The sequence below is a fragment of the Rhopilema esculentum genome, chromosome 10 (assembly GCF_057945365.1).
Source record: "Rhopilema esculentum isolate cy_ngs chromosome 10, ASM5794536v1, whole genome shotgun sequence".
NCBI classification, from domain to species: Eukaryota; Metazoa; Cnidaria; class Scyphozoa; order Rhizostomeae; family Rhizostomatidae; genus Rhopilema; species Rhopilema esculentum.
The window spans coordinates 13,667,448-13,686,625 of NC_142824.1; the positions used below are offsets into that span (position 1 = coordinate 13,667,448).

The 19,178-nt window shown below is 35.5% G+C and overlaps 1 protein-coding gene across 1 annotated transcript; it reads left to right on the top strand.

Annotated features, from left to right (window-relative positions):
- The first annotated feature begins 6,376 nt into the window (after nt 1-6,376).
- On the top strand, nt 6,377-17,628 carry LOC135687893 (potassium voltage-gated channel protein Shaw-like). The gene is made up of 3 exons (XM_065204540.2): nt 6,377-7,816; nt 12,240-12,758; nt 14,762-17,628. Exons 1-3 carry the CDS (start codon nt 7,334-7,336, stop codon nt 15,224-15,226), a joined length of 1,467 nt encoding a protein of 488 aa, XP_065060612.1. The 5' UTR covers nt 6,377-7,333; the 3' UTR covers nt 15,227-17,628.
- Nucleotides 17,629-19,178: the final 1,550 nt, after the last annotated feature.

Genomic DNA, 19,178 nt, shown 5'->3' on the forward strand with positions numbered 1-19,178 from the left:
CCACCCCCCCCAAAACCATAAAATAATCTAAATTAATGCCGATAGTCCAGAGAAAAGATCGTTATCGAAAAAAATAATTTGTAACACTGCAACTACATCACTTTATTTTAACTTTGTTTAAAGGGAAGGAGTAGTGGCTCTATTTTATTTTGCAAGTTTACGATAATGTGGGTCTGCACTTAGGTTTTAACGCAAAATCATCCAAGGTGTTTGAGAATGGACTTAAAGTTTCACTTAAAGATTATGTTTTAAAATCGTGTTATGATTATTCAATAAAAACAAAAATTTTGCTTTATGGTTTTATTGTTTTTTGAGAAGAACTGTCAAAGAAGGTTGACCTGTCAAAATATCAACTTGCCACAACCTTGGTAAACAACAGCACAGAACCTGGAAGTCATTGCATGAAACTTAAATATATTTGGCAATTTTTACACAACTGCCAGGCATCACCACATAAAAGTATGTGATTCAGAGTTCGTATCTATTACGCTTTTAAACGCTTTCTTGATCAGCCCTCGCTGAAAAATGCCCCAACATATTCTTTGCCTAATCTGTCGTTGAATCGGATATCGGAAAAGCAGCAACAGGATATTCACAAGCACTACATCGCATACTGGAAATAAGCACATTATTTTGTCATGAATTGGACGAATAAAGATTTCAGTTCATTAGCAAAGGAGTGGATTTTGCCACATTCAGCAAATCCTCTTCACCGCAACATCAGAAATTATGCATCAAATCAATCTTAGACAATCCTACAAGTTAAGCTGTGGGATTACTAAGTTTTACGTTTGGAGTGGCAAAGATTTCTCTAGTGGCGTTTTTCCCATACTTCACAGCTGTTACAGATTTAGTCATCAGAGCTAGTAACAGCGTATTCATTGAAACTTTCCACGTTAATTTAGCATCAATAAGACTTGTTAACTTGCGCGTGTAGCCAAAGCAGTTTACTCTCTTATTTTGGGCTAGCATACCTCCATACAGCTGCTACTTCCCAATGACATGAAGTGACCCACGTTAATTGGAAAAAGCTATTATACATGCGATCTTGATTTAGTTCTTAATTTATTCATTGGGTCTATAGCTCCAAAGGAATTCCAACATCCAGCTTTCACAAGTCACAGGAACTCCAGTATGCAGCTTGGATGCCTTAGCATTAACCATAATCCCTGCCCAATCAGTCTTTTTTATTTATCTTTTCTATCTACCACAACTGCATACTGTTTAAGATTGCATTTCCAAAATAATACCAAATTCCTTGCTTAAGCACAAACTGCAAAGATATCTACAAAGGCAAATCATCTATTAGCTTAAGTTCCACTTAATTTCCCTCACAACTGCTTTAATGTTAAAAAGGTGAAATTTTTGCTGAATGACATCCCAAAAGGTTGACATCCCCAAAAAATGATATGGTGGTTTGTTGCAAAATTCTCCCTCTGCAATGAAATTTCTTAACCTAAAAACAACAGAAACATCTCTAGCCGGACATGTTTGTAAAGCCGGCCACGTTTGTAAAAGAGGCATTAACTCTGACCAAACCAGTGTCCTATACATTTACGTCTCAAAGATTTCCCACTAAGTTCTAGCCCTAAGTCATTTCAAAGAGTTCTAGCACTGTGTCATGATAAGAAGATTCAACTCCATTATCTGGTATTTGTCGTTTCAGGTGTTCAAATACCACTTTTTCTGTTTTCCATGCATCATTTCTGTTAATTTATGCTATTCATATATAAAAAGTTTACATAGAGTACTTGGTAGCATTGAATGTGACTCTCTGAAAATTGAGAGCCTGCAACATTGTCTTTACAACATTGAACTCTTTATGTTCTCATTGAACTCTTTAAGTAGGTCAGTAAGCTGTAATTTTTATATATTACTCATGTTAATTTTGACTAATACAAATTCTAGAACTGTAGAACACGGATAAGTTCATTGACAACAAAATCTGTTTCCATCTAACATTCAAAGACAAAGACCCAGTTTACATGATACGTTGCCCAGATCAGACCGAAAAGGATCCTGAACCAGATCCAATTCAGCTCTTTGCACGGGATCTGGTCAAGATCGGATCTCTAAGGGATCCTTTGGAAGCGACTCCAAGATTGTTTGGATAGCGGAATCATTAGTATACGGATCCATCAGCTCCCACCCAGATCGGATACATTCTCGTGTAAAGCAGGGTTTAAATTTCATGAAATCTACTCTAGCGTTTCAAGCTTTTTTTAAAAGTTTTAACAGCGTTCTAATCTTTGCAAATTGATCTATCTGTTACAGAGAGGCAAGTCTATAGAACAAAATTTAATAAATAAAACAAGCAAAGATAAAGAAAGCAGGAGACGAAATTGACACTTACACACACAATTTTGGTTGAAAATGTTAGTTACAATGGTTGAAAAATTATGACATGATTCTAAGATAGCTGAGATTCTATAATACGCTTTAAGCAAACGTACATTGCATCTTGGACCCAAAGAGTCATAGATGTTAAAACTGCAGACTGCACCTGGTGCATTCAATGGCATTACCTCTGTAGCAAACCAGGGAGAATGCTGATGATTTTAAGGGTAAATCTGACTGCAAATGAATATCAATTAAAATGGGTACTGTGTTAATGAGAAAGAAAATATATACTAATGACATTATGCTTCCCTATGCTTTCACATATCAACACGGCTTCTTATTCGAATCTCTCTAGTTGCCTGGCTACTTTGTTCAATCTAAGCTTAACATTTTCACTGCACATGGGTCATCATGTTTAGAGCTCTGATCAATCACATTATCAAATAGGATCATAGCATAATGAATTGATCTTCTGGCCTTTCGAGTTGATCTTCTCGTCTTAGGGTAAGATAATGTTGAGTAGCCTCAGCGTATTGCAATATCACCAAAATTGTGGTTGGACCATTATCTTCAATATGACATTGATCTCAGTTTGACCATCCATAAAGGACATTTTATTTGGATTTGTAATTACTAATGGCAATTATACGCTGGAATGGTAAAATTATTAAACAATTATTGAACAATCCTTTGAACGTAGCCAACCCAGGTAGGACAACTCCTTACTGAAAATGCAAATCTGGTTTGGGAGACTGGAGAGACAAACAAGAGGTAGTCTTTGATGAGTGAGGCAGCCCTCTGTTTTGGAGCCAAAGAGCAAAGAGCATGAAATTAAATAATTATTACGCATGCTCTTTATGAAGGGTTGCCTCACACATTTGACGATTTTTGGTTGTTCGTCTCCCCAACAAAAAAATAATTTTTTAGATGTAATACTTGCAAGAGAATCTACACCGATATAGGATTAAATGACTCGATTAGTCTGGTACCCAGGGTAGAGATGCCTAAGCTAATAAAGAATTCCTCTAAATGCACCCAAACCAGTTATATCTGGCGATTGAAAGATATGGCTACGATATGGCCATGGAAAGATGTGAATGTTTGCTAGAGAATTACTGTAGTTTTTGATGATAAATGTCTGTGAACAGAAATGGTCCATCGCCAATAAAACCATCAATTCAAGTTAAAAGCAAACAACTAATACAGATGTTAGAATATGTGAGAATTTTTTCACGTTCTGCAACTAACATCATGTAGATATGTACATAGTTTTAGCTTGGTTCAAAAAGCATTATAAAAAGAACAATTTACAGTTATTAAACCATAAAATTGGATTAAGCTGCTTTTCAGCCAACGTTGCTAAAATTTGAAATTTTCTTTTGGCGGTGCAGAACTTGAAAATGGTTTTGATAAAAGCAGACATTTCACAACATACTACTAACATTTTTTCATAAATAACCATATATAATGATATGATTTCAGATAACATTGTCAACATGAAAAAAGTTTAAAAATTATTCCTTATGACGTTTTTACTCTTGATTTTTTGATAATCTGAAAGTAGGGTTGCTATTTTGTTTTTAATAACACAACAATGCTGTTAGCTAACTCTGCAATAAGGCGATCTCAAACTGTTTCAAATCAGTAATGAGAACTGTTTGGCAAGGGTAATGCTATTTTTCACTTTCATGAAAAGAAGAGAACGTTGATATTTTCATGGCATGTCAGAATCTTGAAAATTGACCACCCGCCATGACAAATAATCTATCAGGGATAAAGTAAGTTTAGATATAAACTGATTTACAAAACATAGTGAGATCATAAACTGCGTTTGGCTTAGGTCCCTGAGAAGTCTTAAGGCTTTAGTAACAAGTATTGCACAAAACTTATCTCTTTATGCGTAAACGTTTACTAATACAACGACAGAAGATGACAAATAACTCTGTCTTCATTCATTTCGATTTGTCTTCTTACGGGAAAGAATATAAAACAATGAAGGCATCTTAATTCACATGCTCTCTTTGACACAGGAATCAGAAAAAGTAATTGTTTTAATTTATGCAGAGAACTTATCATTTATTAAAAAGACTGCCATTGTGAAATTTGTAAAAACTTCTTGGCTCCAGATACCATCATTCGAAAAAGTTGCTTCTTTTCAAGTTTCAAGCAATAATGGCATCTAGGTAAATTGTATGAAATCTTTAATGGGTAACAACAGAAATGCCGTCACTGTATTTAAAGATTAGCAATTCTCTTCTTTTTCGTAAATCCAAAATATCTATAGGTTTTAAAAACTTTTGAGTTCTGCACGTTGCTGAATAAAAGAAAGAATGTTTTTCTTGGTATTACGTATTGTGCACCTAGGTCAAAAGGAAAAACCTGGAATCTTGTTTGTCAAGGTACTTTGTCTGACACTCGAATGGAACTTGCCATTTGCCAGAGACAGATAATAGTTCTCAGAAAGTCAAGGAAAGAAAAGTGACAAAAGGTGACCAATCTGGGCTTCTTGTTAATTGATTTTTAAGACATCATTCGGTAGAGCCCATTTTTCATTTACAATCATTAGACTCCTGGTCAGAGCAGCGGCAAACACTTCACTGTTTAATGAGGGGGGAGGGGGTGGGGTTGATGGTGCAAAGAAGCATAGAAGTCTGGGGCGTAAAGCCCAGGGAAAATTTTCTGCGACTGCTCGGAAAACTTGGGCAACGTCCATCGAGATTGCTTATTCAATGCTATTTATTTGATGCTTTGAACACGTTTTTCTAAACCAATCTTCGTAAGATATTCACAAGTAGCTAAAAATTAAGAAGATCAACCGCTTGAAGAGCATTATTGAAGCAATTATTTGTCTGGGAAATGTACCATTGTTTCTGGCATGCCAAAACGAACAAGGTAAAAACGAACAACGTATGATCAGATTTCTTATGAAAGGGAATACAGTGGAACCTCCATCAACGGACACCTCTATACAACGGACACCTCCAAACAACGGACAAATATTTGATTTCCAAAATTTCACATGGTCATTTCTTTGTATAAGATGACACCTCCATACAGCGGACACCTCCAAACAACGGACAATAACATTGGTTCCACTGTGGTGTGAATGGGGCTTTATTCTAGAATAACAAACTAAAAGATACTTTTTCGTATCAAGCGAGTTAAGAGAAATGACACTACTTGTTCATGCCAATGGAGTTCAACACCATCTAAAGAGAAAGACTCTTTGTTACCTTCTAAAACCTTTAGTTCAAGATAAAGTACTAAGGCGTTTATCAAAATAACCGAAAAATCTTCTTCTTTTGAACTTGAACCTTATGTCAAGGGTTAACAAAGGGTACCCATTCAATACTCGTAATGTTCCACCGTCGTAATAATTGCATACTGATGTCGTGATTTGGAATTTCGTAGCAAGTAGCATTGTATTTTTATAGTCCTTCTAGCATCAAAATGTTTCATTTCACTATGAAACTACTTGGGACGGCCACCCCTTGCCCCTAGTGTCAATCATTAGATCAGAAGATTTGCACGAAGCAAAATGTATAAGTTGACCCAAATTGAGACCAATACAGATAAGTGAGAAAATTCTGCGTAACAGGGCCACCAGTGGGGTGACAAAAATGTCTGAAGAACTTGAGCTATAGGGTCCAATAAAGTAATGACAGAAACTTTGATGAAACGTTTGCCTGCTGAATAATGATAAAACATTTTAAACGATTGCAAGAAAATGACTGTGGAATATTCTGGAATTTCTTGTAAGGTAATCCAAAAAGCGTGGAAGCAGAAATTTTCTGTTTGCTCAGCTTTCAGTTTTGTCCTCAGGGCTTACGAATCCTCTCGGTGGCCCTAGTGCATTAATTAGCGTTTGAAGGAGTAAGCTTTCGGCAACCAAAGTATTTATAGCAATATGTTTCCGACTAAAAAGTGTCCACTGCGCTCCATCAAATGGTTTAGGAGATAAATTTTTTATGTATTTTTCCACAATCGCCCGTGTTTACTGATGTTTTGGCGTATTAACATAAATTAAGGGGGTCTGCACAGTCGATTAAGTCATCCTATTGACAACTTCGATGAAACACAGAGTTTACAATGAAATTTATTGGAATTGCTTGTAAGACGTCACAAACACCCTTGCGGAAAGACCCAAAAGTGAATTTTTTTGGAAAGCAGACAGTTACAAACTTTGATGCTGAATACAGCAGTCGTCAAAATCAAGTCACAAGTGTTTTTCGATGTCATAGATCTGAAGTGACTATTGACGCACCCTGCGTTTACAGGCATCGAAGTCACTTATAGAACAATTTTTTGTCAACAATGTATGCAAGTTACCTGTGTGGCGTGTAAATGGTGTCAGTGTTGTGCGTTTGGAAGAAATTGGGTTAAAATTCCAGCTGACGAAGCAGCCGTGAAATGGTTGGCATGGAGGAACATCAAACAAACATCTCCAACCCAATGGATTATGCCGTGGTATGATTATGCAGTTACAGTATTAACGGTCTCATTTGTTGCATAAGAGCTCTATCCTTTTGGAAGACGACGTTGTTGCTTACAAAGAAACATTAATTAGTAGTAAGAAAAAACAGTATCCATTGTTGATAGTACTTTGTGTCAAGACTGAATGAAGCAAAAACTGACCTACAGGGCAATGTAGAGTAACGAGAGTAAAAGTTTTATCTGGAAAGGAGGCGAGGTATTTACATGGGACTTCTAAGAAACTTGAGCTCAAGATGTAAACAATGTTATTTTGATTGCTTGAGGTAAGGATTAAAACTAGAAAAATTAAAGAAAAGACGAATATTCTAGCTTTATCTGTTATTAAAGACAAAGCGCCATGATATCATATAAATTGAGCGAATATAGCAATTTACTGTAATGATTCAAATGATTCAAATCTTCTATTGACGTCGATGTTTTGAAGATTTTTGTCACAAGAAATAGCCTTAGATATTCTGGCAGCCTTGTAGAGTATTACAAGTTTTGATTTGGAGATACGATGGTCGATTCAGAAAGACTGGTTTTTAATATCGGTGGGACAAGACACGAAACGCACATTGGAACGCTAAAAACCGTGCACGGGACTCGATTAGCGTGGATTGCTGCGAACCACACGATGCTTATGCACTCATCTTTTTATGATAAAGTCAAACAGGAGTATTTCTTTGACCGCCACCCTACTTGTTTCGCTAGCATACTTCAGTATTACAGAACAGGAAAATTACACTATCCGCCTGATGTTTGTGGTCCGTTGTTTAACGAAGAGCTCCTCTTTTGGGGTATTGATGAGACACAAATGGAGGACTGCTGCTGGGAGTCATATACAGCACACAAGGACAAGCTAGAAAAACTCGTTGGATTCAAAGGACCACATTTTGAATCAGACGAAGATGACCATAGCATTGCCAATACAAAAATGCAAAGGCTTCGGACATGTATTTGGTCCTTCTTAGACGATCCGTATTCTTCAAAAGCAGCTATGGTAAGTGTGGGTATATTTCTTAGAACAATTTATAAAAACTAATATTTTCCGGTCTGTCATATAGTGATCAAAGCCTTATGTAAGCAGAGCTATAGTCTTATTATCGCATTAATCGTGAAAATTGAGGTTGAAACTTTGAACAGTCTTGTTCTATACAACAAATATCTTGGAAATATCACACGATTTAGAAAATAAAGTAAAATTGCATAGTTGCTCGTATAAAAGAAGACAAGCTCAGTAAAAGTGTTTGAATTAATCAAAGCCATTTATCTGACTTCCACCAAATCTATTTTGATTATAAATTGCTATGCTTCCCTTTTTTCTAGTACAAGATAGCAAACATTTAACATTTAAAATGTATTTTATTTGTATCTTGACGGTAATCACAACCTTACCTAAGAAAATAGCACTCAAAGAAATATACAACCTAATTGAAACAAGGGGAGCAAGGCATAAAATAATCTAGTTGCTAATGAGCACATGGGTGTGTTGCCAACGGGTCCATAAAGAGGTATTTTTCTGTGTAAATCAGAAGCTCTTTTATCTCACTTAAAAGCCTGTTGTGAGGTGAGATGGAAAAAAATTGAAGGCAGGAGTAAAATTTTAGATACTCTTTCTTTGTTAAAATAATTGTATGACGAAATAAGGCTTGATTGCTAGCTTGAATTGCTATAACTGTGAGTCTGCCATGCTACGTTGCTAGAAAGTAGTATCCCTGCAAATATTGCATTAATTTCAGATTTATGTACGATTATAGCATCTATTGGGCACCACCTAACGATACAATTGAGGCAAGAGTGAACTGAGATGCCTAATTGTTTAATAAGTGTCTAGAAAAAGATAGTTTTACAATATTCAAATCCTTGAATTTGTTGTGCATATGATATAGAACGGACTGGGTCAAAAATTTACAGTAACAGAAATATACATTACTGCGCAGCATTAAAAATATTAACGAAAGATTTTACAATCAAATTTGAATCAGAAAAATCTTAAGATGTATGAATGGAAAGATCTTGATAAAAATATCAATTTTCTATTGACCAAAGAGCCTTTGCCTGACAGAAATATGCGATTGAAAATAGCCTTGCATGGCTTTGATTAAGTTTTGATCGATACAGCTTTGAACCAAGTTCCCTTGTGAGTGCGCATTAAGCAAGAATTGCTTAATATATAAAAATTTTGCACTGTGCGCTGTTACCTCTAATATATCAATATCAAATACCCAGTATACTGGCTCAATTTGCAGCTCAATTAGTAATGCCGAGAAACCAGTTACTTTGTAGATACTACAGAAACTGACCTTTTTCTACCTATGTCAAAAATATTCTACTAACCAGAGAGTACGTAAAAATACCTATATACTTTATGTTGCACAGGCAACAGCCAGGAAAACATGTTCGGTTCTAAGTAACAAGTAAACAAACATCTTTTCCCTGATCTTTGTGGCTTTTAAAGACCGATTTCTGCTACCAAAATTGTAAGCGCTTGTTGAGCCCTGACGTCATCCTCGTTTTATTAATTGCAACACCAAGCGCCCATGGTTTATTGATGTTTACTAAAGCAATATTTTCCTACCTTGAATTGGACATTGTTTTTGTTTCTGCATACTTAACAGCAAAATTAAACTACCTGGCAATTAGAACTTTACTCTTTAGAAGAATAAAAGCGAGTAATACGAAAGTTTCAGGCTCTAACTCTACATGGTTTGCAATCAAATTATTCTTTATACAACATACATTGTCCATCATCAGCTATGGTACTCAAGGAGGGGTTGCCAAGTCCCATTATCCGACAAAGTGTGTGAGTCTTTACCCAGAAGTTTGGAAATTTGCCGACTACGCACCTCTAGATGGCAAAAGCTCCTCACACCCCAAACATTCCCTTTACTGACGAGCCTGGACATATGAAGGAAGGAATAACCTTTTTCCAACATTGCTAACCTGTTACGTGACTGACCTTGAGAGGCATGGCGCAAGCAAGTCGTGACGTTGTTCGTTTATTAAAACCGCTGTTCGTGGTAACAGATGTTTGAGATCCCTGCAGCAACTGGTCATATGGCCTAGCCATCAATTTATTGCGGGTTTTTACTAGTTTCTATGACCGTGAAAATCCCTTGCCTGACATGATGGTTATTTATAAGACCTGTCATGCTACCAACATTATCAAAGAACAAATCAGAACTAAAATGTGCTAAAATAGCAATGGAGTGTGGCATTATCAGTGTTGTAGCTGATTATATTTAACCTACACTTCCGTTCAAAAAGTATTGGGACGCCTTTGATAAAAGAACTAGGGCCTTCCGTTGGATTCGCTTTTGCCACAGAAACCTGTACAGATATGAGCAGTCTTTTTCAAATAATCTAGGCCTATGTATCCCCAAGATGTGGCTAAAAGTTAACAAAAACACTTCAATTTTTGAATCAAAACAATAAAAGCATTGGGCTCTTACAATTCCTATTTAAATAATAGCAAATAAAGCAAGAGGGTTGCATGGTCTTTAGAGATGTCCAAACGAATTCAATTTTTTAGATTCACGTTTGCAAAACAAAGAAATTTACAAAGAAAATTACAAAATTAAACTATTGAGGTTCAAAAGAAGTTTACTGAATCAACGAAAATGTTACAATTTTATGAAATTATTGAATTTACTCAGGCTATTTTCAAAACTACATAACACTAAAGAGAAAGCCAAAGGACTTGTCGCCCACGAATTATTTTGGCAATGAAATTATTTGAAATATTTTTATTTCAAATAATTCAAACCAATTACTTCGAAACGACCAGTTCCCTCAGAAAGGACCTTAAATTTCTTCGGTCTGCCAACCTGTAAATTCTTTAAAATCTTCTTGTTCAGAAAACTTTTTACACACCACAAAAGCTGAAGTCATCGAGCAGCCGAAAATATTTGCATATTCAAAAAGTCAATTTGTGTTATTGTCGCCGAAAGCAATTGAAATAAACATTATGTTGCCGATCATGCCAGTTCTTACTCAGTCATTATTGCCGATACGCAGACATTTTAATCACCCGAACACTTTTCGCTGATTCCAGATTCATTTTGCTATGTGAACTATTTCTTATAAAGCATAATAATGAAGAAGAAATTGATGCAGAATTTTTCTTCGTTTTAGATTCTTTGATTTCATCGATAATCTGTTAATTACTGAAAAATGAGCTCTTCAAAGATCAATTTTGTCATTGTAATTTATTTACAAGATCTATAAAGCAGTTTTCATGCGTAAAAACCAGGCCTAAATTTTAAAACCTTTTCTTATGTATCTTTAAATTACCAAAGAATTCAATCGTAATAATTTATTTTTATGAACTCCAGCTGTTTAATGTAAACAAGCAAAAATTGAAATAAAAAACCTGAAAAACTTACTCTTGCAAAAATTACGAGCTTCTAATACGGAACAGCTAAAATGAAATATAGTTTGTTAATTTTATAATAGGAAAAATAATTTGGTTTTCAAGGGTTAAAAAATGTTGTTTTCAAGGGATACAAAATGTAAGGTTATCTACAAAGCAAATGGTAAATGCTCGAAAATGAGATAAACTAAAGGAGTAACTATGCTTTAAACTGATGAAAATAATCGAAAATAATGTCAAAGTTTACAAACAGAAAATATAATATTAAAATAAAGCTAAAAAAATGTTTGTCTTACATAAAACTGCCCCAAACTGAGCAATGCACTTATTTTTTTTTTAATTTATCAACTAATTTTCAGACCGTACGTCCTTTTCTCCTAAGTAATGTTTATAAAAGGAATCATAAACGTTTTTTTCATTTCAAATTTTCGAATATCTCCTCTTGCCAGAAAAAATATTTTTAAATGGAAATACAACAAAACTAGTCCTAAAAATAAACAAAACTAGGCAGAATGCGAAAACTAGGCAGAATGAATCTTAACCAACGTAAAAATGAACCCATAAATATTGCTTTCTCTCTTTCTTCAAGCTGCAAGCTGGCAAATTATTCTTAACCGTTTTATGACAGTGAATATGTAAAAAATTAAGTTTTTCATTTTCGGAAGGCTTTGAGACTTTATAAAAACAGAAATTTGCGAACTATTGTTCTATTTTCTTTTTAATTAAAAATTTTAGAATAATAATGCCTGGTTATCCTCTTCGATTTCAAAGTCCTGCAATATTAAAAACAATATAAAAAGGAAAGGATAAGACCATCTCTTAGAAAGTTTCCAATTGTTGATAAGCCAAGAACATTTAAAGACTATGTAGTGTTAAAAAATTAGAAGAGTTTTAAGACTAGTCGACAATGTGCTAAACTTGCTCATTTTTTAAATAAATCACCTACTTCTAATTTTCAACCGCAACGATGTTGACTTTAGAAAATAGCTCATAAAAATAAAAGATGGTGCTGCAATTCCAAAATGATTCAAGTTATACTTTCTCTTTGCAGGTCAGTGGAAGAATTACAACATTGATGTTGGCACTCTACGTTTTAGCTCCAGTCTTGTTTTCGATGAAAAATTTCAAAGCTCTAAACACTCCTGAAAGAACTGTGGCAGTGGTACTTGAGATCTTTACGAATGCTTACTTCACACTGGAGTTCATTCTGCGAGTTTGGTCTTGTCCAGACAAGAAGCATTTCATCAGATCGAAAATGAACTGGATTGATTTTCTTTCCCTCTGGTCATTTTACATGGATATGTCGATTTCCGCCTCTGATGCAAAGCGCTATATTGGCCTACTTGCTGTCTTTCGAATCGTCAAAATATTTAGAACCTTTCGATACAATTATGCACTGCAAGTTCTTGTCAATACGCTAAAGGAAAGCTTGCCCGAGTTAATGCTACTTGTTTTCTTGCTAACAATATTGGCATTGGGATTCGCATTTTTAAACTACCACCTTGAGGATGACACAGATTTCTACAATATACCAAACAGCCTTTGGTGGTCTCTGATTACAATGACAACGGTAGGTTCATTATTTCTACGATATGGTTCATTATAGGCTTTCTTGTTTTATCTAAAATTATTCATGGGCAGTGAAGGTTAGGAGGGGTCCTAGCCCTCCCCCCTAAGTTGAAAGACGCATTAATACAAACACAATTTGAGAAGGATTTCAATCCCCTTAGTTTTTCGGTCTCTAAGGCAATTTGGAATAGTGACTTCTCAGCTGCATGTTTCAATTTTTTGTCATCTAATACCATTGTTGCTATTAGGTATATTCTTCCTTCTTTTGCCTCGTGCTCTTTATCATTGCATTCTGCCTTTTATCAAAGTTTATCAAGAGCAGGCGGTGGTAGTTAAGTTTGACAAAAGAAACTGGCGAATGGCGATATGTTTCGACGTGTTTCGTATTATTGGTAAAGCCCGATCGTGATTTCATCTAGCAGTTTTAGAATCTATCTACACTGGCACGAAAAAACCGCTATTTTGTTGATAAAAGTACGTTTGCACCTTATTCCTTAGGTCCTCAGACTCCATTGGTAACATTCTCTATAGGCCAGCGGCACTGATTGGGCAACCACAACAATCATATGCTCGCGTTACTGATTGGCCTATTTCGATTCACAACTGGGTATATATATTTCCTAACGAAGAGTTTTCGATCTATGTTCTGGCGTTTTAAACTCTGAAGAATGTCAGACGGAAAGCTTTAGTTTACTGAACGTTTGCTTTTTTGAAAAAGAAATTCGGAGTCTCATAGAATTTTGGCATGAGAACCGACATCCTTGGCCCTCTCCTCTTGCGGCTGTGCTGGATTCTGACTCTCTTTCTGTTTCTTTCTGATTTTTCTATTCATGTATAGAGCTGAGAAGTATGTAAACCTTTAAAAGATCTTCTAACAATACGTAATGAAAGACGTAAGCATTTCATACGGAAATTTCTGTTAGTAGCGCAGCATCTCTACATGGGAAAATGTCCTTGTTTTTGCAACGATTTTCCAAGGGCCCCTCCAGGCCTCACTTTAGCAAGGGAAATGATTACCTTTTCTGAATCACGCATCTTGTCTTAAGAACTTATTTTAGTTTGATCAGTTATAAAATTTTCATTAAATAGGACGTTATTTTTTGAACTATTTATTTGTCAAAATATACCCTTAAAAGCACAATAACCAAGCACAACAAGAACAAGGAGTTTGACTTTTAAAAAGGCAGGCTCTTCTTTGGTGGATTTAATGCAATAAATATTTAAATTGACGATATCTTTGAAGATATTTTGAAGAGTTGCAGCATTGAAATACATTTTCTTGCGTTTCTTATTGGGTTTAGGACCAAAGGGCGACAACTATTGCGCGAAGAATTTCTCTCAAAGTTAGAGAAAAGGCAGTGGTTGCAAAAAAGAGAGGAGGAATAAATTGAAGAATTTCACAAATAATGAAATTAGCAAGCATCTTACTTTGAAAATTAGCATCATTTGTGTGGTGTACCACAAATTTATATTCTAGATCCTTTACTTTTTTTACAAACTACAAATTTTCTAAAAAAACCTCATTGAAGAGCTTTTAAAGCTACGTATTAGCTTTAGTCCATTACACCACACAATAAATCATTATAATCCTCTGTTACAAAACACTTTTACAGGATCTGCTTGCCGATTCTTATTTACTGGGCGGTCATTTAGTTCACTCAACCCGCAAATTGCTCTTTGGCTCCAATTATATTTTTGTAAACGAGTTAGCAAAGGTTTCTCGTTCCAACTCTATCCATAAGGAGGGTTGCCTGAATCTTTAAAATTTGATTGCATAATTTAAGTGATGCTCTAAAAACATACAAATATTTTGTATGAAGCTGCTGTAATTAAAGAAAGGAAAGAAGTAGGCTGGTGGTACTTAACAGCTAGGGACTTAACACTCTTCCAAAAATGCCCGCCTGGAAAGATCATCCTTAGGGATACTTTCAGTACACTGCCTCCAATGGCTCCTAGATGCTAAACGCTATGCCGAATGTCATATGTTTTTCTCGTTTGACGTAGGTTGGTTATGGAGATATGGCTCCCATTAGCTGGGCTGGCAAGTTCGTGGGGATAGCATGTGCCATTTGTGGGCTTCTTATGGTTGCATTGCCCGTTTCTGTTGTTGCAACGAACTTTTCTGTGTACTACAGCTATGCAAAAGCAAGGATAAAATTGCCACCGAAAAAGAAAGTCAAACCAGGCATGTTCAGCAATGCACTGAATCTAGGGGATACTGCGGAGCCGGTAAATAAGGGTGATAAGAAAAAGGACAATAAAGTGGCTCCAGCAAACGGAGTTGAGGTTCCAGCTCATCACGCAAATGGCAATCTGCCTCCAGTGAGGACTGGCCCAAAGGGGCAAGAAATGCATAACCGCTGGATAGATGCAGTTGAAAAAATGAAAGAAAAAGGTTTGATAAAAAAGAAGCTCGATATAGCTCAGCTGGTTTCTGTCTTTGGAAGCAAAGGTGCTTGGTCGGGCTGAGGCTGGTGTATAAAAGACAGGGAGTCGTTGACAACATCAGACATGTTCTAAACACAACATCAGTGGCATCGTTTTAAAAGAAGTGTCTCTGTAGTCCACTTCAACATCAAGGGGGATTATAACTATCAATAGCTATAGTTTTAAAGACGAAATTTGCATCACTTTTGACATGTACTAGAGTTGTAGAGCTGAAACAGCTGGCTGAAAATCAGCAAAAGCACGGAAGTAAAAGCGATCAACTTTGAATGAAAAATAGCTTACCAACAACTAACTATAATTATCGATATTCGCAAACTATGATTGCTTGCGACGAAATCTTTATTTCTGTAGAGTTTAAAATCTTTCTGTTATTATCTGTTGCAGTTTTTTGAGAAATTGTCGACGCAATATTGCAATGAAGCCATACGTGTAAAGAAAAATCACCAAGTACAATTGAATTTCTTAAAATTTCGCTGTTTTAAAGGCCTACTCATATTGAGCGGACTAACCAAGCGAAGTGATCAAAAATCCAAGATTCCAGCGTCATAATCAAATCGATTAAAATAATCAAAAATCGCCGATATACTTGGTCCAGATCACGTTTAGAACTGCCATGATCGCGGCAAACCGAGGTGAATGTTTCAGGCGCATCAACTCAACTAGCTTGTTATCAGGACGTTCTGAAGTTTGATTGAAAATTTTACATGATAGATCTCCTTTGATCGAATTTTATCTTAAAACTGTTTCTGTTGTCCAACCAAAAATTGCTTACTCAAAGTAAATTGCTTCGAATACTTTCGCATCAAATTAACTCACAAGAGTTTTCCAGTCAAGTTCCCCCAGCTTTATTGATAACACCAATTAGAGATCAATTTGCTTAAACTTAGGAATTGAATGATATTCAACTAACTTTATTTAACAAACAAGAAGATTGAGAATGGTACGTAAACAGAAAAGGAGAAAGTATGTCCTTAATGTAACGTTCTGTTCATTTCCTAATTTTGATGCCATTTAATAGAAAGAACAAAATTTTGCTTTGAGCATTTGTCCTGTTAAGCGTGGAGGTTTTATCAACAAAAGTAAAAAATCCTTTTATAACTGGACGCAAGGTAAGCATAGTGAAAGAATATAGGATAAGCAAATGACCAAGATTTTATTCTCTGTGATGGTAAGATTATGATTGAACTAAATTTTGCCCCATCGGTGACGAATCTAAAGCCCCTGGTTGTCATTGCCACAGATTAGGTCAATCCTTTGATGCAATTAGCTACATTTCCTTGTAAAAGCGATGAAGTATAGTACCGTAAATCCTCGAATAAGCCCCCACACTCGAATAAGCCTCCCCCTCGAATATGCCCTCACCTAAAAAATCATTTTTGCAAATAAGGCCCCTCTTTGAAAAAGCCCCCATGGGAGCTTATTTGGAGAAAGCATAATTGTAGAATAATATCTTATTTCAGGAAAGCTCCCACAAGACAAAAGCTACACAGTATTACTTCCTTTGACTGGAGACCAAAAAGCAAAAAAGCGATTTTTGTGATGATAAAAAATTATAACATTTGTTAAATCTTCACACAGCACTTTGTAACTCTTTTATTGATATCAGTTGTTGTAATTAGAAGCCCGAAATGCCCATTTTTATCTTTTTTCCATTTAATAAAACTTTAAAATAAGCCCCCCTTGAATAAGCCTCCCCTCAAATAAGCCCCACCCTCGAATAAGCCCCCACCCAAGAATTCATTCTTGCAAATAAGCCCCCGGGGGCTTATTCGAGGATTTACGGTAGATGAAATTAAAAAGATCTTTTCATAAGGATTTCTAGAAGAGCTTGGGTTGAATATTAGGCTATAATTTTCTTATTGTACTGATCAACACCTAACAAGGTTTTTGGCCTCAAACTGAAAACGCTCTCCCCATGGTTTGAGGCCGCCAAAATCCCTTTCAACAAAAAGGACATAAGAGTGCGAGAATTTCTCAAAACTTTATATACTGCAATGTATGCAACTGTAATGCTTATTTTCAGATAATTGTCAACGACAGTAAATAATGATTTATGTACAGAATTAGTATTTCCTATTCTTTTTAAAGGAGCTTGCTCCCAGGTATTGTAAGTCAGAATCAGAGAATTTTTGATTGCGTCAATTTAGCTACTGTGCGAAGATTATAAATTGCTAACGATTGAAGATATTTCTGCTTAACTGTTTATGACCTAGGACGAAACATCCAATCTGTGATGCGGTAACAAAGGAAAAAACTTCAATCTAATAAAGATTAGGAATAACAAATCCAAATGTCAGGTTTTCTTCACATAAATTAACATTAAAGTGTAAATAATTCAAGAAAGGCTCCATTCTAGTCGAATGTGGTTTTTGTTCAATCCATTTTTTGTGATTTTTGCAGCCGCTGCTTCGTTCGTTAAATATTGCATGCATTTGCATTCTATAAACCCTTACTTTAGTAACCGTATGATCCTCTTGAAAGGAAAAATCAGAAATTAAGATGAATTATTGCAAGGGAAGGCTGTTTGGACAATTAGATAGCAAGATTGAAACTGTTAACTTGAATTGATTTCGTTTTTTACCGTTTTTGTCTGCTAATAAAGAGATACATTAAATGCATCGGCATTTTAGTTCAAGGTTTATAGCAAGATTTTACGATGAATATCCTTCTGAAGATACTAGAAAAGCACTTCTCAGATCCGGGAAAGCATTTAGGTTGCTATTCACTACTTATGTTGTCCTCAACTTCTAAGGCAGTTGTTGGCCTCAAGAATAAAGGCTGGAAGGAGCTGATATCGCTTCACAGCCACTTTGCTATTTTATTATCTCTACTTGTCAAACATTTCTCAGCAGCCTTCTACCCTGCAAGCCTTTCCATTTGAAGACATTTTGTCTGGTTGATTGCATCAAATAGTAGTTTTTTTTAAGAATCAAGCCCTGGACAAATGAATCAAACATCACAGTACAATATTGTTCGATTTAGATACAATGCTTTACTATGTGAGATTATGCTCTTTATTCTTCACGAAATAGATTTACATCAAACATTTCACGAAAAATTCACATTTTTCTTGTGTTTTTAAGCAATTTTGTTTTGTTTGGCCATCAAATACAGTAGCTAAACTAAAAAACACGAAATGCGTAGGAAGCTGCACAGATACTACAAAAATTGGACCCCAGGCTTCTGAGAGCACTTGACTGACAAAAATGAATTTTGTTGACAAGGTTATAAAGTTTCTTTCAAAAATGTTTTGAAAATTTTGGGATAAAATTTAACAGATGCGCTTGTCCCGACATCAAGGCTACGTTCAATGGAACAAAAATATATTGAACTGGCCATAAAAAAGTTTTCAATTGAAAACTGAAACGATGCTAAGCATTCTGTTTTATTCTGTTTCATCCAATTTCATTTCGTTTCATTTGCTTCGTTTCGTTTCGTTTCGTTTTGTTTCGTTTCGTTTCGTTTCGTTTCGTTTCGTTTCGTTTCGTTTCGTTTCGTTTCGTTTCGTTTCGTTTCGTTTCGTTTCGTTTCGTTTCCTGTCATATTGCTTTGCTCCGATTCGTTTCGTTTCGTTTTGTTTCAAAATAGACTACACTGAAAAGATAGATAGGAATATAACAGAACATAATGAAAAAGACGAATTTTAGTCCTGCATGAGCCTGGAAAGCTTGTTTTATCTTAAAATTTTTTAGGAAAAATTTGCAGAACTGTGCAGCAAGCTGATTAATTTTACTTGCAAAGACGATACCTGCGAAAGTGCATAGTCAATCCATTTAACCGTATAGAAACAAGAAGACAATTTTCGTTCTGCATGGTTCTCGTTCTCGTTCTCGTTCTTTTATCAATTTGTCTAAAAAGTCTCATGAAAAAGCTAGTACACATAATCCTGCATCTGGCAAGAAGACATTTCAGTTTTCACCTAACATCACCTTTTTGCATCACCTGACAATAAACAAACCAATAACGGATAAGC